This window comes from Myxocyprinus asiaticus, chromosome 40, assembly GCF_019703515.2.
Source record: "Myxocyprinus asiaticus isolate MX2 ecotype Aquarium Trade chromosome 40, UBuf_Myxa_2, whole genome shotgun sequence".
Lineage (NCBI taxonomy): Eukaryota > Metazoa > Chordata > Actinopteri > Cypriniformes > Catostomidae > Myxocyprinus > Myxocyprinus asiaticus.
In genome coordinates, this window is record NC_059383.1 from 18,703,575 (window position 1) to 18,722,975 (window position 19,401).

A 19,401-nucleotide genomic window follows, 5' to 3' on the forward strand; every position below is an offset into this window, starting at 1 on the left:
ACACTACAACTACACATTATATTATGTGAATTTCTTTGTTTTTTTATGTACAGTAATTTCAAATCAGATGATTACAACACGCTCCAAAAAAGTTGGGATGGGCAATTTAAGACATAACAATTTGACAAGTTAAAAAAACAAGGCAATGTGAAACAGGAGATGGGCTGGTTTGAGACGGGCTGGTTTGAGTATTTCTATAACTGCTGATCTCCTGGGATTTCCACACACAACAGTCTCTAGAATTTACTCCTAATGGTGCCAAAAACAAAAAACATCCAGTGAGCGGCAGTTCCGTGGACAGAAATGCCTTGTTGATGAGAGAGTTCAACAGAGAATGGCCAGACTGGTTTGAACTGACAAAGTCTACGGCAACTCAGATAACCGCTCTGTACAATTGTGGTGAGAAGAACAGCATCTCAAAATGCTATTCTGAGATGCAGGTTGGTGCTGTTTTGCCGGCACGAGGGGGACCTAAACAATATTAGGCAGGTGGTTTTAATGTTGTGGCTGATAAGTGTATAAGGAGCCTCCAAAAACAGCCTAGTCCTTTAAGAGCAAGGATCATGGGGGGCCTGGGTAGCTCAGTGGTAAAGACGCTGGCTACCACCCCTGGTGTTCGCTAGTTCGAATCCCAGGGCGTGCTGAGTGACTCCAGCCAGGTCTCCTAAGCAACCAAATTGGCCCAGTGCTAGGGAGGGTAGAGTCACATGGGGTAACCTCCTCATGATCACTATAATGTGGTTCGTTCTCGGTGGGGCGTGTGGTGAGTTGAGCGTGGGTGGCGTGAAGCCTCCACACGCGCTGTCTCCGTGGCAACGCGCTCAACAAGCCACGTGATAAGATGCGTGGGTTGACGATCTCAGACGCGGAGGCAACTGGGATTTGTCCTCCGCCACCCGGACTGATGCGAATCACTACGTGACCACGAAGACTTAAAAAGCACTTTGAGAATTGGGCATTCCAAATTGGGAGCAAGGATCATTCGAGACTTGTCAATTTGCCAAAAGATGCTTCAGCAAATAATCCAGCACTTTGAGAACAATGTTCCCCAAAGACAAATTGGAAGGATTTTTGCCATTTCACCCTTTACAGTGCACTATATATTTAAAAGATTCAAAGAATATGGTCAAATCTTGGTGCATAAAGGGCAAGATGAAAGCCACTTCTGAATGCATGCGATCTCTGATCCCTAAGACATCACTGTCTTAAAAAACATCATTCATCTGTAATGGATATCATGAACATGGATTTGGGATTACTTTAGTAAACCTTTGTTAGTCAATTCCATTCACCGATGCATCCACAGATTTAAGTTAAGACTTTACTTTGCAAAGCAGAAGCCCTACATCAACACTGTCCAGAAGCGCTGCCAACTTCTCTGGTCTTGGTCTCATCTTAGATGGAAAGTAGACAGTTGAACCGTGTTTTTTGGTCCGATGAGTCCACATTTCAAATTTTTGAAAAACACAGCCGTTGTGTTCTCCCTGCCAAAGAGGAAAAGGACTATCCAAGCTGTTATCAGCATCAGGTCCAAAAGCCAGTGTCTGTATGGGCCAGGGGTGTGTCAATGCCCATTGGATGGGTAACTCGCACATCTGTGAGGGCACCATTAATGCAGACAGATATGTAAAAATTTTGGAGCAGCATATACTGCCATCCAGCACCATTTTTTCCATGGACGTCCCGGAATTTTCAGCAGGAAAACTTCAAACAACACATTGGCAGAATAAGCAGAGAGTGCGGGTGCTAGATTGGCCTGCCTGCAGTCCTGACCATCTCCAATTAAGAATGTGTAGTGCATTATGAAGTGCACAATATGGCAACGAAGACCCCGTACAATTGTGCAGCTGAAGACATGTATAATGGATGAATGGGGGAAATTCCACTTTTTAAATTTAACAAACTTCATCAGTGCCTAAATGCTTATTAAGTGTTATTAGAAGAAATGGTGATGTTTCACAGTGGTAAACACTCAACTGTCCCAACATTTTTGGAGTGTGTTGCAATCATCTGATTTGAAATGACTGTACATTTAAAAAAAAACAATGAAATGTACAAGGTAAATCATCATATAATGTTTAGTTGTAGTGCTTTCAAGATAGCAAATGGTGAACATAATTTACAAATCACTCCTTTTTGTTTTTATTAGCATTTTTCATACTGTCCCAACTTTTTCAGAATTGGGGTTTTGATCTATAAGTGTATGGTTTTCAAGATCTTTAGAGAATACATCCATTTGTGCTTACCCAGACACTCTTGGGTAAGGGAATAGTCCAATGCCACAATTTGTAAAATGCATACTGTTAAAAAAAAGTATTAATGGAAACAGAGATATATACTTTGTTGTATTGCTTTTTTGTGAATTACTTTTCTTTACTGTAGCACATGTGGTGCATTTCTAATTACTTTATGTAATATAGAATAAAGTGGATTTTTTTAAGAGTACTTGCAGATCAAAAGTGGTGCTCCAAAAGTATAAAGTTAAATTGCATTTAATATATATCCCACATTTGTTTTAAAGGGATAGTTCACCCCAAAATGAAAATTCTCTCATTATTTAATCACCCTCATGCCATCTCAGATGTGTATGACTTTCTTCTGCTGAACACAAATATTTTTAGAAGAATATCTCAGCAGTAGGTCCTCACAATGCAAGTGAATGGTGACCAGAACTCAGAAGGTCCAAAAAGGACATAAAGCAGCATAAAATGTTTTCTGATGCAAGGTGAGATCTCACCTGATGTGGGTGAGAAACAGATCAATATTTAAGTCCTTTATTACTATCAATCTCCAACTTGCAACAACCAGTAGGTGGCTGATTGTGGAAGTGAAAGTGTAGATTTATAGAATAAATAAAAAAAAAGACTTAAATATTGATGTTTCACTCCCACACCGATCATATACATTTTGAAGACATGAATTTAACCACTGGTGTCTTCTGGATTACTTTAATAATGCCATTATGTCTTTTATGGACTTCTTGTCAGACACTTGTCAGCTCTGTTGATTCACAGGATCAACAGAGCTATGGTATTCTTTAAAAAAAGATTTGTTTGTGCTGAGTGACTCCAGCCAGGTCTCCTAAGCAACCAAATTGGCCCCCGGTTGCTAGGGTGGGTAGAGTCACATGGGGTAACCTCCTCGTGGTCGCTATAATGTGGTTCGTTCTCGGTGGGGCGCATGGTGAGTTGAGAGCGGATGCCACGGTGGATGGCGTGAAGCCTCCACACGCGCTATGTCTCCGTGGCAACGCGCTCAACAAGCCACGTGATAAGATGCGCGGGTTGATGGTCTCAGACGTGGAGGCAACTGGGATTCATCCTCCGCCACCCAGATTGAGGCGAATCACTACGCCACCACAAGGACTTAAAAGCACACTAGGAATTGGGCATTCCAAATTGGGTGAAAAAGGGGAAAATAATATATATATATATATATTTGTTTGTGTTTTGCAGAAGAAAGAAAGTCATACACATCTGGGATAGCATGAGGTTAAATAAATTATGAGAGAATTTTTATTTTTGGGTGAACTATCCCTTTAAGGGACGTCTACATGGATCAGCAAGTCTATGCTATAAAAATTTTAAAATAATACTTGAATCAAGAAAAATATATTTGTGGAATAATTCTAGTAAAGCTTTCTTCTGCACATAGTTTGTTGTGCGGCCAACAAGCAGTGCTATAAAATAGTCAGTTTAAGGTCCAAAAACCAGTTAGTTGTCAGTATTCTAAGAGTTTCTTGTGTCAACTGGGCCTCCAAATATTATTCCATCCTTTTTAGGTTTCAGCTCTTTCTTCCACTACAGTAATATCAGGCATGCTTTTAATCCTCCTGTTCCTGTGGATATTATCATCATCATCCTCTGGCAGGTTCTCACCAATCCGTTCCACTGTGACTTTGTTCCAGAGCGGTTCCATGGCTCCGCAAGCCATGAGCGCAAATTAATGATAAACATGCTCTTACTGTGGTTTTCAGTCCAGCAGCTGGCCCGGGCATTTAGTGCTCTCTCCCTGGCTGCCCCCTCCTCCTCCTCGTCCAGGTAGTTGCACAGAACAGTACGGAACAGGCCAGACACCTCAGTCATGTCTGGCTCTAGCTCTGTCACCACTTTCCTCAGTCTTAACAACAGGTACAAAAGAAGGTTATGTTTTAGAGATTCTTTGCCCAAGTCATTGAAACAGAACAGTTGTAAGAGAGGACAACCAGTCTGTCTTGCCCCACTAAGGTCCACTATAATGTAGCTTATTCATCTGGCCCAGGGAATAGAGGACCCCTGATTTCTAGTGACAGCCCTGCAAAAAAAACAAAAAAAAACATTTTAATTCAGTCTGAATGTATGTTACATGTCAATTCAGTTCATGTAGGTTAGTTTGCTTTTTGAGAAACTTTACAACCATTTTGCCCTATAGGCTAAACTGGCCTTTTTTGGGAGACCTTTGAGTACATTGTACATTACTGAGGGAGCAGACATGGGGGCTCAATCAGGAGCCCAGGGGCCATACTTCCTCATAATGACTTAAGACTTGTTTCAGTAGTTCGCAAGTTAATGTAATGCTGCTTAGAGGACAGTGTAAACATTTGAGGCTCGCTCTCATGGGCGAAGGGTTTGAGGCTCAAGGCTTGACCTGAGCACAAATACCAAACTGGACAGTGAGCTGTTGTCTATGGAGTCTTTTATTTGAGATGAGACTAAGTATTTTATGATACCTCTTGCATTTGAGATGAGATGAAGTATTTATTTATGATACCTCTTGTACCCCCCAAAAGGAGTTTGGGGAAGGGGGAGGCACTTGCTGAGCCCTGTGAGAGGTGGGCAGGGGTGCCAAAGTATGATAGAACAAGCTGGGGTTGTTAGTGGAGGCAGCCTCACACTAGGGTCCCTTTGGGGATAGGAAACTGGGAGTTTCCTATCCCCAGGAAGGGTTAGGGAAAGGATTGACAGATTGATAGCTCTTTCTCGATTCTGTGGGTGGTGGTGCATGGCCGACCTTAGTTGGTGGAGCGATTTGTCTGGTTAATTCCGATAACGAACGAGACTCCGGCATGCTAAATAGTTATACGGCCCCGTGAGGTCGGTGTTCAACTTCTTAGAGGGACAAGTGGCATTTAGCCACGCGAGATGGAGCAATAACAGGTCTGTGATGCCCTTATATGTCCGGGGACGCACGCGCGCCACAATGGGTGGATCAGCGTGTGTCTACCCTGTGCCGAGAGGCTGAACCCCACTCATGATTGTGACTGGGGATTGCAACTATTTCCCATCAATGAGGAATTCCCAGTAAGCGCAGGTCATGAGCTCGTGTTGATTAAGTCCCTGCCCTTTGTACACACCGCCTGTTGCTACAACTGATTGGATGGTTTAGTGAGGTCCTCGGATCGACCCCGCCGGGGCTCCTTGCGGGCTTTGGCGGAGCACCGAGAAGACGATCAAACTTGACTATCTAGAGGAAGTAAAAGTCGTAACTGTGGGTTGTTGGGGATTTTATGGTTGCATCAATGTTGGATAGTGGTCTATATAATTTATCCTTGGTTACACAATATTTCATTGCATGTCAATAGGTCACGCTTTAATATAGGCTAAATATTTCTCTCCATGTGGAATGTTAGTGGGCTGGGGACCCTATAATTTTTTCTTTTTCAAATTGTAATAGTAATTTTTCACATTATTAATGTCCTGACTATACATTGTGATCAGTTGAATGCCACTTTGGTAAATAAAAGTACAAATTTCTTTCCATAAAAGCAAAATCTGTACATTATTCCAAACTTTTGGCCGCCAGTGAAGATGGTGCTTTAATACATCCCTTCTACAGGACCAAGAATTTCAACAAATGTTAAAGACAGATGTCAGTGTTTATGTAGAAACCAACTGGTCCTCAGTGTCCTCTGTGGGCATGGCATGGAAGGCGCTTAAGGCAGTTCATAGGGGGCAGATCATACAATATGCCTCATTCACTAAAAAGATCAAAGCACAGGAATTCATAGAATTGGAAAAAGTATTAAAAGTGTTGAAACAGAGCTGAAGCGCCAAATGTCATCCAGTGGTCTTAGAGAATTGACTCAGCTAAAGTATATGTACAATACTATTTTGTCACAGAAGGTAGAGTTTTGGTTATTCAGGGCAAGACAGACATACTTTGTCTAAATTTGTTTCTCTTGGTAGGGGAACCCGGCAAGGCTGTCCTCTCTCCCCTTTATTGTTCTGTCTTGCCCTGGAAACTTTAACAGCCACAAAAAGAAAAGTGGATGATTTTCCTGGCATTGTAGCAGGAGGTGTGGTGCATTTACTGGTGCTTTACGCAGATGATACATTATTATTTATTTCCGACCCTAGTAGATTTATGCCTAGCCTCCATAAAATTATTAAGTCTTTCTCCAAACTTTCAGGATACAAGGTGAATTAGTCTAAATCGGAAGCTCTTGCTCTGACAGCATAATGCTCTGCCATGGCTTTCTAACCTGGCGCATTTCAATGGCCCAAGCAAGGCATTAGGTATTTAGGCATTTTATTTCAAGCAAATATGAGAGATTTAGTTCATTAATTTTGACCCATTAATCAAAAGGTTCTCGTGTGATGTGGTTAGTTGGGCTTCACTACAGTACATTTGTATATGGCAGGGAATGTCAATGTTATAAAAAGGAATTATATCCCCAAATCCAATTATCTACTACAGTCTCTCCCTCTAGATGTTCCTCTTTCTAATTTTAAACAATTTGATAGAATATCTAAGTCTTTTATTTGGAATGGTAAATGACCTTGGTTTCATAAGTTACATAGACCAATTGACAAAGGAGGTTTAGGCCTCCACAATAAAGACTTTATTACTATGCTTTTAGTCACAGACACTTGGCTCATTAATCTATTCCACCTGAGAGACCCCCTCCCTGGTACAACATTGAACAAATGGTCCTTACCCCAATCTCACCATTGTAAAGTTTTCTGTCAAACTGCCTAGAGAAGTAAAAATGCATCAGCACCACACCCTTTCAAACACCCTACTCCTGTATGCAGCTCTTCTGTCTCTATGTTCTCTCCTCTGACTGATACTGAGGTCTCTAAACTCCTCCTCTCAGCCACCCCACCACCTGTTCCCTTGACCCCACTCCTTCCCATCTTCTCTAGGCCATCTCTCCGTCCATCCTACCTGCACTCACACACATAATTAGCACATCTCTACTTACAGGCATGTTTCCCACTACATTTAAGCAGGCTCGAGTAACTGCTGCTGAAAAAACTGCACTTAACCCCACACAAGTAGAACACTACAGATCAGTCTCTCTCATCCCATTCATGGCGGAAACACCTGAAAGGGCAGTTTTCAATCAGCTCTCTGCCTATCTCTCACAGAACAAGCTGCTGGATGACAATCAGTCAGGCTTCAAAATTGGACACTCCACCGAGACTGCCCTGCTGTCTGTCACTGAGTTGCTGAGACAGGCGAGAGCTGTATCCAGATTATCCGTCCTGATTCTACTGGACCTTTCTACAGCCTTTGACACAGTCAACCATCAGATCCTACTCTCCTCCCTCTCTGGGTATCACAGGAACTGTGCTTGACTGGTGTAATTCCTATCCCTCCGGTAGGTCCTTCAAGGTAGCCTGGAGAGGTGAAGTGTCCAATTCACATCAGCTACTTACTGGGGTACCTCAGGGCTCAGTGCTTTGGCCACTTCTCTATATACACAACATCGCTGGGACCCATCATTCTCTTACCACTGCTACGCCGATGACACACTTGTCTTTCCAGCCCAACGACACCACGATGACTGCTCGAATTTCTGCCTGATTGGTAGACATCTCGGCCTGGATGAAGGAACACCACCTGCAACTTAACCCAGCTAAGACTGAGCTCCTTGTCTTTCCAGCCAACCCTGCTGTTGAACACAACATCACCATGCAGCTGGGTTCAACTACAGTAACGCCTTCCAAAACAGTCAGAAATCTAGAGATAACCATCGATAACCAACAAACTTTCACAGACCACATCTCTAAAGCCAGCACAATCATGTAGATTTACACTCTACAATATCAGGAAGATAAGACCCTTCGTCTCTGAACATGCCACACAACTTCTTGTTCAGTCACTTGTCATAACTAGACTGGACTGCTGTAACACTCTCATTGCAGGCCTCCCTGCATGCACAATTAAACCCCTACAAATGATCCAGAATGCAGCAGCATATCTGGTCTTTAATAAACCAAAGGGAGTGCATGTTACACTACTCCTTGTCTCTCTTCACTGGCTGCACCTATCAAATTCAAGGCTCTGATGCTGGCATACAGAACAGTCACTGGGTCTGCTCCAGCATACCTAAAATAATTTCTGCAGAGCTACGTTCCCACCAGAAGCCCGCGGTCGGCTAAGGAACGGCGCCTTGTTGTACCAACACAAAGAGGCACCAAAACACTTTCCCAGACTTTCGGTTTCATCGTACTACTTTGGTGGAATGACCTTCCCAACTCCATCCGTGAAGCTGATTTACTTTCTGTCTTCAAAAAATGGCTAAAAACACATCTTTTCCATGAGCACTTAACCATTCACAAAAAAAAATCTTGTTGCACTTTAATCTGTCTTGAATACTACTATTCTGATGCTAGTGAAATTCTGTAATGCAGCACTTTTCGTACCACTGTCTCCTTAAGATGATTCGCTTATAATGTATTCCTCTTTTGTAAGTCACTTTGGATAAAAGCGTCTGCCAAATGAATAAATGTAAATGTAATCCCATTATTTCACACTTAAATTCAGTATGGACAAAGGTTTCCTGTATGTTCAATTTTGATACTTACCTAAATGTTTCCTCAAGCATATGACTGAACCACAAATTATTTATTAACAAGTCCCCCTTTTGCTGGAAAGAATGGATCGAGGGGTGTTGCTATACTTGGTGACCTTTATGAAAATGGAGCTTTGAGATCATTTGAAAATATAACAGCAATTTGGGATTTCTAGATCTCAATTTTTCAGGTATTTACAGTTGCGCCATCAACTTTGTACTATTTTTGGTGGTAGTACACAGCCCCCTAAAGCTGCAGACACCCTGTGTATTAGTGTATTATTCCAAATTGATTCAGAGTCTTGGTGAAGGGGCCTTAACAGCTCTTAAGAGGTTATGGGAAAGAGATCTGAACTTGGTATTGGAGGATGGGGAGTGGGAAAGAATAAAAAAAAAAAAATGTAAAACCATGTCTAGGGATGTAAGGGTACGCCTTTTTCAGTTTAAGATTTTGCATCGTTTCTACTGGACTTCCACTAGATTGTTTAGCCTTTGTTTAAAAGACACACCTACCTGCTGGCGATATCAGTTGGAGGGTGGAGACATAGCCCATGCTGTGTGGTTTTGCGCTAAGATTCAAGAATTCTGGGTAAGAGTCCAGAATTTTATCCGTGAGGTTTTAAATACTCGGTTATTAAAGTAGGTGACAGGGTCCAGACAAGTGTAATGATTGGCAGACAAATAATTCTTAGAGGATTGAAGTCAGTTGGCGCTCCCTCATTTAATTGGGCAGGGTGGCGGCATTTGAAAAGATGCCATATAAGCAGCTTGGCAGATTGGACGTGTATGATAAGAAATGGGACCAATATTTGTCCTTTCTGGAAGGCTCTCAGTGAGGACCATGTGGAGAGTGACAAAATTGTGGTAGTAATTGTGGATTCTGTTCTTTGTGGAATTCTTTCTTTTCTCTTTGTTTGTTGATTTTTATATTTTTTATATTTTTATAATTTTTTTTGTTTGTTTGTTTATATGTGTGCGTTGTATAATTTAGGCTTTGACCACAGGGATGTTTGTTGAGGGACAGGGTGGGGTTGGGGAGGGGGAATTCACAGGGGTTGATTCTGTGTGTGTGTATATATATATATATATATATATATTTGTTCTGTTTTTTTATACAAGAATCAATGATAAACATGTTTAAAAAAAGCTAATTTACATGCATTCTAAATCGTCTATCTAACGTCATCTAACATCTCAGAGACATCTGCTGAATGTACATATTGCAGATGAGCAAACAATCTATAAAAATGCATCATCCAAGTGAAAACCCACACATCAAAAAGAGGGCTGCTGAAATCAGCCTGTTCGCAGGATGAAATATCCAGAGAATGGCACCAAAAGCGAGTTGTATTTTTAGTAGTAAATTATGTGATACAGTCAGGAATGCAACTGTACCCCCTGCCCAAATCCCAACACTAAACCTAAAAGTCATTGGAGTAGAAATGTAATCTAAGTGGGAAAATGCATTCTGTGAATCACGCTCACCACTGTTTAGTTGAAAACAATTACTTTCTGGTTTTCATGGGACCAGAGGTCTAGACTACAGACCAACATACAGTATAAATAACAATATAATAGACTAGCCTACAGTTTGACCTCTAATTCTATCAACCCAAGTGCCACCTATTTTGTTTGCTTCAAAGCTGTACTATTGTACTATAAGGCGTACTATTTAATACCTGAGAATGAGGGGTCAGCATTGGGAGGGAGGGATCTTAGCACACAGGTCCTGGAGCTCCAGCATCTCACCAGGTGGAATTTCATAGGAGGACTTCTGTGATGATGCAGTCAGCCAGCTGTAATCCACAGAGGAGCTGCGCCTGTGGTTCTCCATTACCCTCTCCTGGCGGAGGCGCTCAAGTGCGCTTCACCTAAGAGCCCAACTCCAACATGAGCATGTTAGTTACCAGTTCCTTGAGGTGAGTGCTTACCAACTTGGGGTACTTTGGAGAACACTGATGAACATCTAAAATGGGAATGTCTGGTGTAGTGAGCAATAAATCATAAAGCAAATGTGTTGTAATTATTTGCAAACCAAAGCCTTTTGACAACAGAAAAGGCCATATTTAGAAGATTTGAGTAGGACTCAAAACCACATTTCTATTCCTAAAATAAATATCATCAGTTTTATATATATATATATATATAAGAAAATAAAGAGGCACACCTGAAGGATTTTCTTTAAATTGCAGTTCTCAAAAGCTATAGGACTTACCTTGTAGTCTTGTTGATATTAATTGGGTTGTTTAGATTCTCGTTTTCATAGAATAATTAAAAAATATTTCCAAAAGATTGCACAGTAAAACTGAAAATGCATGTCTTTTCCATATGGGTGGTGGAAGGCTGTAAGTTTTGTCCCTCTCAATTTAAGAAAGGGCTAAAGATAATCCTTCATGATTACAGTCTGTGGTGAATTTTCATTACTTGCAGAGACAATAGCAACTTAGTTTAGTCTGTTTTATGATAGCAGTAAATGTCCTTCCACACATACTGACGTATTCAAACACAAATTGTGCTCAGGTGGACATCTAGCCTATTCATACTGATGCCATTTACTGTTGAACTGGATTATTTCTTGTCAGGATTACATAACACTGGATTACACTCAAATCCTATTTTATTAGACACTGTTTGAAGACGAAGACCCCCTGAAATCATTTTATTAAAAAAAAAAAAAAAAAAGAAAATAGATAAAATTAGAAACAAGAGCTTTGCAGTTTCATTCACATAATTCATCCCATTTTACACTTTAGGAGGAAAGTGATTTTTAAAAAAAACTAAATGTTAGTAAGAGTATGAGATAATACTATAATTTCTTACAATAGAACTTCACTTTCAAACAGAAGTTGGAAATCAAAGTTCTCTTATTATGATCCCAATACATTTGAACTTCTTACTTTTATTCTTTCCCCTTCTGTCTCCTCACTCTTGTTAAAAGCCTTGGGAAGTTGCTAGGATTAGATTAATGTGTAATATAAGAGTTCTTAAGTACTGGTGTTCAGGTGAGAGCAGGCCACTCTGCATGTCTTTCAGACTACATGCAGAAATAAGGGAAAAGCCAACTAAGCTCTTGTTCTTTCAATGAGCAGCCTTCAAACTCTCATATCTGTCATATCTTATGAATGAGTCAAGGGATTTTTTTTTAATGGGTCAGAAAATGCATACCCTATAATTTGTTCATGATTTCAAGAATTTAAAGAAAGACTATTTAAAAAAAAAAAAAATGTTTATTTTTACTGCATTTTGTTTTTGTACATTTATTTAAAATGTGTATAGCAGTGGTCTTGCTTGCCTGCCTGCTGTCAATGGGAGAAAATGGGAGAGGACATAATCCACATCCTTTTCTTCATCATCATTTCCTTTTGCACACCCACTCCCACTCTGCAAGTTCAGTTCCTGCTAAAATAACTTACCATTAAGTTCAATCAATTTTGAAGTTTTAGATTTCTCTCCCATCTCAACTTCAAACACTCTGCATTATCACATCGCTTTCCACAGTTACGGTTGCTAGTGTACTTATCTGCCATCTTTTCTTTAAATGTTTCAGTGTGGATTTAATGTGAAAAGATAAAATATTTACAGTTTTTCTCAATCGCTTTGGCTCAATTCTCGAATGAGAATTATTTTTTTCAAAACAGTAAGTTCAAACCTCTGAACAATAAGTTTCTTGTTCACACCAGATTTGAATTTCTTATTCATTTAAGCAAATTGCACGTGTTTTGGCACATGTGCAAAAGAGTAAGTACAATTTTCTACAATTTGCACAATAACTAAATGAACATGGCTTGCTGATCAGAACTGATGAGTTGATTCTCAGTGAAATTGTCATATTCTTCACAACTTCTAAACATTCTTTCATCATGTGAGCCAAATGCAAAATGATCCATTCAATTATCAAAATCTGTCAGACATACATGTATATTCTATAAATATCTATGACACGGAATGTTTGTGATGTCTGCTAAATCTTTGGCCAGATCAACAAGAGTGACAGGATGTCCACCAAGAAGAAGGGAACTTGTAGCGTTACGTACTGTGAGGTGGTACAATTTATCGTTTTTTTTTACAGAACTACTGCAGGTTTTTTTATTGTTGCAGGTTTTATTTTTATTTTTATTTTTTTACATGGATGTAATTTTGTGGTAATTTTCTGTTCATTATATGACTTTATATGTAAGAAATGTGTAAAAACTGACATGCAAATGTGAATTTTCTGTTTACATGCAACACATTTCTACAAAAATTAATTTACTGTATACATTCAAATGTGCATATCCTTTTACCTACTGTTGAAATCGGTATCTAAAAAGCTCAGTGTGATACAATAGCATTCAGCTAGACAAAACTGACATTCTTGTATTCTGGAGTGTCTGAAGGAAAATGTTCTAAGAATCAGTTAATTTATATTCATGTTCATACCCAACTGAAAGCACTTCAGTTTGCGTGATATTAAAACTTCTTCTGTGAGACAGCTGAGTAATCTGGCACACTTACAGGGAAGAGACTAAACTATTATTATGGCAATTTTGGGGTCTTTATCTCAGATCCTCTAGGGCAGGGGTGGGGAACCTTTTTCCAAATAAGGGCCATTTGAGTATTTACAAAATCATCCATGGGTCATGCAATTGCTTGCAGTTTCTGATTGTGGGTTGAAATGAACGGACGCTTTCCATTACGTGCTCACTCACCAAGAAAAAAATACTTAAAAGTCTGTCTATTATACAATATTTTGCGTTGTTATTTAAAATTATTTTTAATCATTATTTATATTGTATTTTTTATTTATTTATTTATTTATTTTTGCAGTTAACGTAATCAAGGCCATTTTTTGCTTTTCAAATGATTTCTAAAATGGCCTCTCGGGCTCGGTATATGGTCTCACGGGCCTTATATGGCCCTAAGGCCTGACATTACCCACCCCTGCTCTGGGTCTGGGACAGTTCAAAGTTGCATTCATGTTTCTGCTTATAACTTTTTAACCGAATGGCTTGGAAACATTTTCCTCTGATTCCTTGGGTTATGCTGAGTTCAATACACCTGGTGATTTCCACCATTTGTCAAAAACTTTTTGAACTCCTACAGCTTTCATTAAATCTTCTCCATATTTGGGACAAACCATCTGCTGCTCATGCTGGTCATCAGTTATTCAAAATAGAAAAATTTTGATCAACCAAACTGTTCTCGTATGGTGAGGACTGCAAACAAGAAGCGAGGCTGTATCTTTGCAACGCTTTGGCCAACTGAAACAAAAGCTGGTATTTGTCATTAATAGAGCAGATTAAGGACAGCACCACCTATTGGTCAATAAATCTTAATTTTTTTAATCTATTTTTTTCTTTGGAATAAGTCTAAAATTAAGAGTCTTGTCCCTTTTTTTTTTTTTTTTTTTTTTTTGGCTAATACAGAGTTCTAATGTTGCTAGGTCAGCCATATTGCTCGTCAATCGTTTGAATTTTTTCACTGATTGCTGTTTTTTTATCAGTGCTTTGGTGTATTCTAATGACAATGTCATTATAACCATGCCCAGAGGTTACTTGAGACGTCTTCAAGTATTAAATCTCCAAAAATTCATTTATGTGTCTAATGTGCATTGAGAATAAGTATCACTGACTCACATTGCCTGAATGTCCATTGACATCTGCTTAATAAGTTGGTAAAAGTAACAAATGAATGCTTAATTCTGTAATGGCTTTGGGATTTATATGCTTGGTCTGCATGGCTTCATCAGTAAATGGCACCTTTAAAATTTCAAGGAATTCGATTTTTGTTAATGAAAATGTTTTGGTAACACTTGACAATTCAGTGTCCATGGTTTTCACTTATAATAAATAATTACATCCGAAATAACAGTAGCAATGTGTAATTACATGCAGCACCACAAAATGACATACTTGTTTGTTCATTAGTGTTAGCCAGGGGCGTAACTAGAGGGAGGGCAGGGTGGGCAGCCACCCTAGAGCCCAGGGTGAGAGGGGGACCGCAACGGTCGACCAAAAGAAACCATAAAAATTACAGCAGGCCCGAGGGGTGATAAAAAAACAATCAAGGCCCCCCAAGGAGGGGGCCCAACAGTTTCTTTCAACTGGGGCCCGTAAGATCCAAGTTGCGCCACTGGTGTTAGCTTCTACAAGCAATTACAGAGTAACATGAACACATGAACACTACAGAAGATTGTCTGATAAATGTTTAAATGTAAAATGTAAATGTAACTAATATAAATTGATAGAAAGGAAAAATATTATCAAAAATAATGATCCCTTACAAAAAAAAGACTAAATCATCATGTATTTATTGATGCTTCACAATCCCTTTAACTCTTCATGTAACCTTATGATTGTCTCCATCCTTCAAATGTATAATACAAACAAACACCCCTTTCTTGTTGATCACTTTTATATTTATCCCCAGTAGGTCGTCACCATAAATCTCCCGCATGCATCTGTTCAGGACTCGGGTCTGATTTACCTCGGCTTGCCTTTGAGTAATACAAGTCCTCCATTGCTTGTGGAGCCCAGCCAACAATTTGAGGAGGTGATCCAGAGCCCCTCTTGCAAATTGCATAGAGGGATCAAAGTGGGTATAAAAGTCTATTTAAAGAGTGCAATATGAATCAAATGTCTAGGTAAAGTCAACTAGGCATTTGAGGTCTATATCTACAGTATGTCTATGTCTACATACCTAAAATTAAAGAATTGATAATACTGGCTATAATGCGAAGCAATTTTTTGTTTAAAGAGAAGATACGCTTTTTCACTCTTTTTGTAGTGGCATCATTGTATGTGAAGTGCAAGTTTGCTGTCACCTACAGTATTTATGTGTGTTTGACAATAATGATTGTCCACGGAGGGAGAAAAAGACAGGGAGTGGCTTTTAAGGTCTTTGTTGAAGCATGTTTTTTTCTTCGTATCAGAGTCCAAGTCTTGTTATAATGAGTAAAAGCCAAACTTATTTCATCTTCAGTAGAGTTGGCACCAAGCCCAGTAAACAGCATACAGCTACATCAGTTAATTGCAAACACAATGCTGACAATGGGATGTCTACTCTGCTTAACTCTTTAATGCATAAATTGTTAAATCACAAAGGAAAAATATTTTTATTAATTCCCAATATTTTATTTCCAAAATGATTTAAGATTTAATGTATTTTGAGAGAATTATACATCTGTACCTGCTCTCTCCTGTATATATATATATATATATATATATATATATATATATATATATATATATATATATATATATATATATATATTACATACAAAATTCAGCCCATAAATTAAAATCACATTATGTCCTAGTGAGATTATTTAAATTCAAAAGCTACGATTTAATGAGATAAATATATAGTCTGTACGTAATTCAAATGTGAGCGATGGTGAATGTGTGGAAACAGTATTGTGCTGACGCCGTCTGCTCATACCTTTTAAGGCTCCTCCAAGGCTCAGGGAAACACCATCATGAGCATTGCACGTTCTGTTTGTAGCAGATGACAGTAAACAGAGTGCAAATTCACATTGTAGCGCGAGGCACATACAGAGCACATACTTATTTAATTAAATAGCAGCCTTTTGCAGTTTAATAATCACTTTGAGTCTCTCGTTTTCCAGCGTGAGAAGCTGCCATCATAACGTCAGAGCTCCTTGGTCAAACAACACAGAAACACTTCAAAATAAAAGGTAAATTTATATGAAAAAAGTATGACAGAAATATATCACTACAGTAAAGTTATGTAATATTCACTGTAATACTACTACTATAATAATAATAATAATAATAATAATAATATTAATAATGAATCAGTAGTAATTGTATTATACTTAAGCAGTATCTAACATCTGTGATGCTCTGTTATGCAGCACACTTTATTTGACAAAATATAACTCAAATGTTGTATTTTGGATTATGCTGTGAGGTTCTGTATATAAGCACTTCATTTGATAAAACAATTATACAATATTATGTTGAAAATTAATTGTTATATTTTCATTTGATTAAAGTTTTAATGAATTCATTTATTTAAACACCATTTTGATGATAAAATTGAAATACATTATTGATATGGTGTTTAGAAAAAAAGTAGTATTCGTACTCGTTCTCAAAAAATGGTATCAACATCCCAAATATATATATATATATATATATATATATATATATATATATATATACACACATACATACATAATATATATACAAATAATTAAATGATAAATAATTGTCATGTTAAAAAAAAAAAATAAAAAAAAATTGTGCCATAAAAAGGAGAGTCAGTGATAGAATTATGTGTAAGAATCAAAGATAATCACCCATGATTTGTATATAATACCACACAATAATCAAAAATGTCTTTTAAATGTCCACTCTCCCATGCAGTGATTACACATTTTATCCAAATTGAGTTAGAACTGAAATCAGGTCTCTTAGACCAGAGGTGGGGAACATCAGGCCTCAGGGCCGTACAAGGCCCACAAGGCCATTTGAGAAATAATTTGAAAAGCAAAAAAATGGCCTTGATTCAATTAACTGTGAAATTTTTTTTACAATTAAAATAATGGTTAAAAACTATTTTAAACAATAACAACACAAAAGACTGTATTCCAAGTGTTTTTTCTTGGTGCTTGAGCATATAACAAAATGTGTATGTTAATTTCAACCCACAATCAGAAATTGCAAGCAATTGTATGGCCCGCAAATCATTTCATAAATACTCGAATGGCCCTTAATGAAAAAAAGGTTCCCCACCCCTGTCTTAGATTCTTATTTGTCTAATCAGGGCATTGTCATGGGTGTATGTACAACACATTTTCCTGGAAAACCAACTTTACAGCCATTTTTCTCAGTTTCAGTGTTGGCGTAGTTACTGCGTTTTGCCTTTGTAGATCAGCAAATTAATAGATGTCATGATACAAAGGATTAATGCAACCAAGCTGCTTTGATGAAATCTTCATATGCCTGTTACTTTTTCCACAGACAGCACAAAACAGACAACAAAAGGGGCAGGTAAACATGTACAGTAAATAGACTCAACAGAAAGAACCCCCCAACAGACAGTCAGGGAAAGTGCACTGGCATGGAGCTTCATCTGCATGTTTGTGCCTGTTGAATGTGATCCAAAGGAGTGCTAATGTTACACCTTTGCTCATTAAACTATTTAAGAGCCCACAGGGGACTGACTTTTCCATCTCTGGCTACTGACATAACCCTGTAAGACAAGCTTTTTGGTGTGAAGAGGGTTGGGCATGATTCAAAGAAAGGAAACACAGAGACCACTAGTACAAACTATAGTGTTGCTTCCTCTTTGTAGAGGCTGCTTTAGTGGCCTTGTGATACATCGTTATTAATAATACAGTATTGCTGATGGATTCCTTGTCTGGTTATGTAATGTACTTGTTGGTGATGGCTGTAGAATATTACTGTTACACCGCTATACTGTTTTCTCTCTCTCTCTCTCTCTCTCTATATATATATATATATGTACTGTATATAAATGTGTAACCCAAGTGATAAAGTAAATGAAAGCCAGATAGATAGTCAGATAGTCATTAACATTATTTAAAATGTAATCCATTAGACAATCTTTTCACTAAAAAGTATTACCGGATTACAGTAGCTGCTTTGTTATCGTGTTACACCCAATATTATATCCAAATAATTTTTTGAATTTCTTTAGTAGTCCTGGTGCAACAGAAGATTGGAAATCTGCCCTTGCAAAATCAATAAAAGGTGGAGAAACATTATTATGTACAATCATTCTCTGTCACATGTAACTGTCATGGTCACATCAGATCCTCTTGAGAAGTGTAAGCACATCTCCAGAAGATCTGCTTGAAGACATGGCTGCTGGCATATAGCTTAGAGCAGAGCTGTGCAACCTATGCAGTGTTACAGCTGCACAAGCTGCTCCAAGTCTCACAAAGTGAAAAAAGGAGTTATGCATGCTGGCATGCACTGCGTGTCACTCTGATACTTACACAAGCATGTGGGAAGCGTGTGAGTGAGAGAAGAACAGAGAAAGAAAATGGAGGAAGGAAGGAGAGACAGACAGAGAAGGGAGATAAATCAAATGTACTAGGCAATATAATGTAAGGAGACACCAGAGCAGTATATTAGGACTGACTTGCCAGTAAAAGTTATTTTTCCAGTATATAAAAAAAAAAGTTTGATCAAAGTAACCTGTAATTCTGGGAGAAATTTGCCCTACAAAGCCAAAATACAGTAACTACGCCAACACTGAGACAGAAAAAGCTTTTTTGATTATCCAGACAAATGTAGATTATAAAATATTCTCACTCTGTTTTTCTTTATTTTTTTTTTATTTTATTTGTATTCTGAATCTGAGCATGTTTAAACCAAATTCGTCTGACAGGGGTTTTCAAACAGGCCACAAGGGGTGCAAGGGGGTCTGCAGAATTTTTACAAAATATACATATAGGGCTGTCAAATTTAATGTGCTAATTTAAAATATTAATTAAATAGATTTAAGGCAGCGGCAGCATGGTGGCTCAGTGGGCAGCACTGTCACCTCACAGCAAGAAGGGCCCGGGTTTGAGTCCTGGCTCAACTGGGCAATTCTGTGTGGAATTTGCATGTTCTCCCTGTTTTCATGTGGGTTTCCTCTGGTCAGTT

General features: G+C 38.5%; 1 protein-coding gene across 1 annotated transcript; it reads right to left on the reverse strand.

Moving 5' to 3' along the window:
- Positions 1 to 15: 15 nt before the first annotated feature.
- LOC127430539 (protein RD3) lies at positions 16 to 14,417 on the reverse strand. The gene is given in 6 exon segments (XM_051680353.1): positions 16 to 3,921; positions 3,924 to 4,119; positions 10,459 to 10,637; positions 10,639 to 10,692; positions 10,694 to 10,745; positions 14,395 to 14,417. Coding segments are annotated over 6 exon segments (648 nt in total). The 3' UTR covers positions 16 to 3,777.
- Positions 14,418 to 19,401: the final 4,984 nt, after the last annotated feature.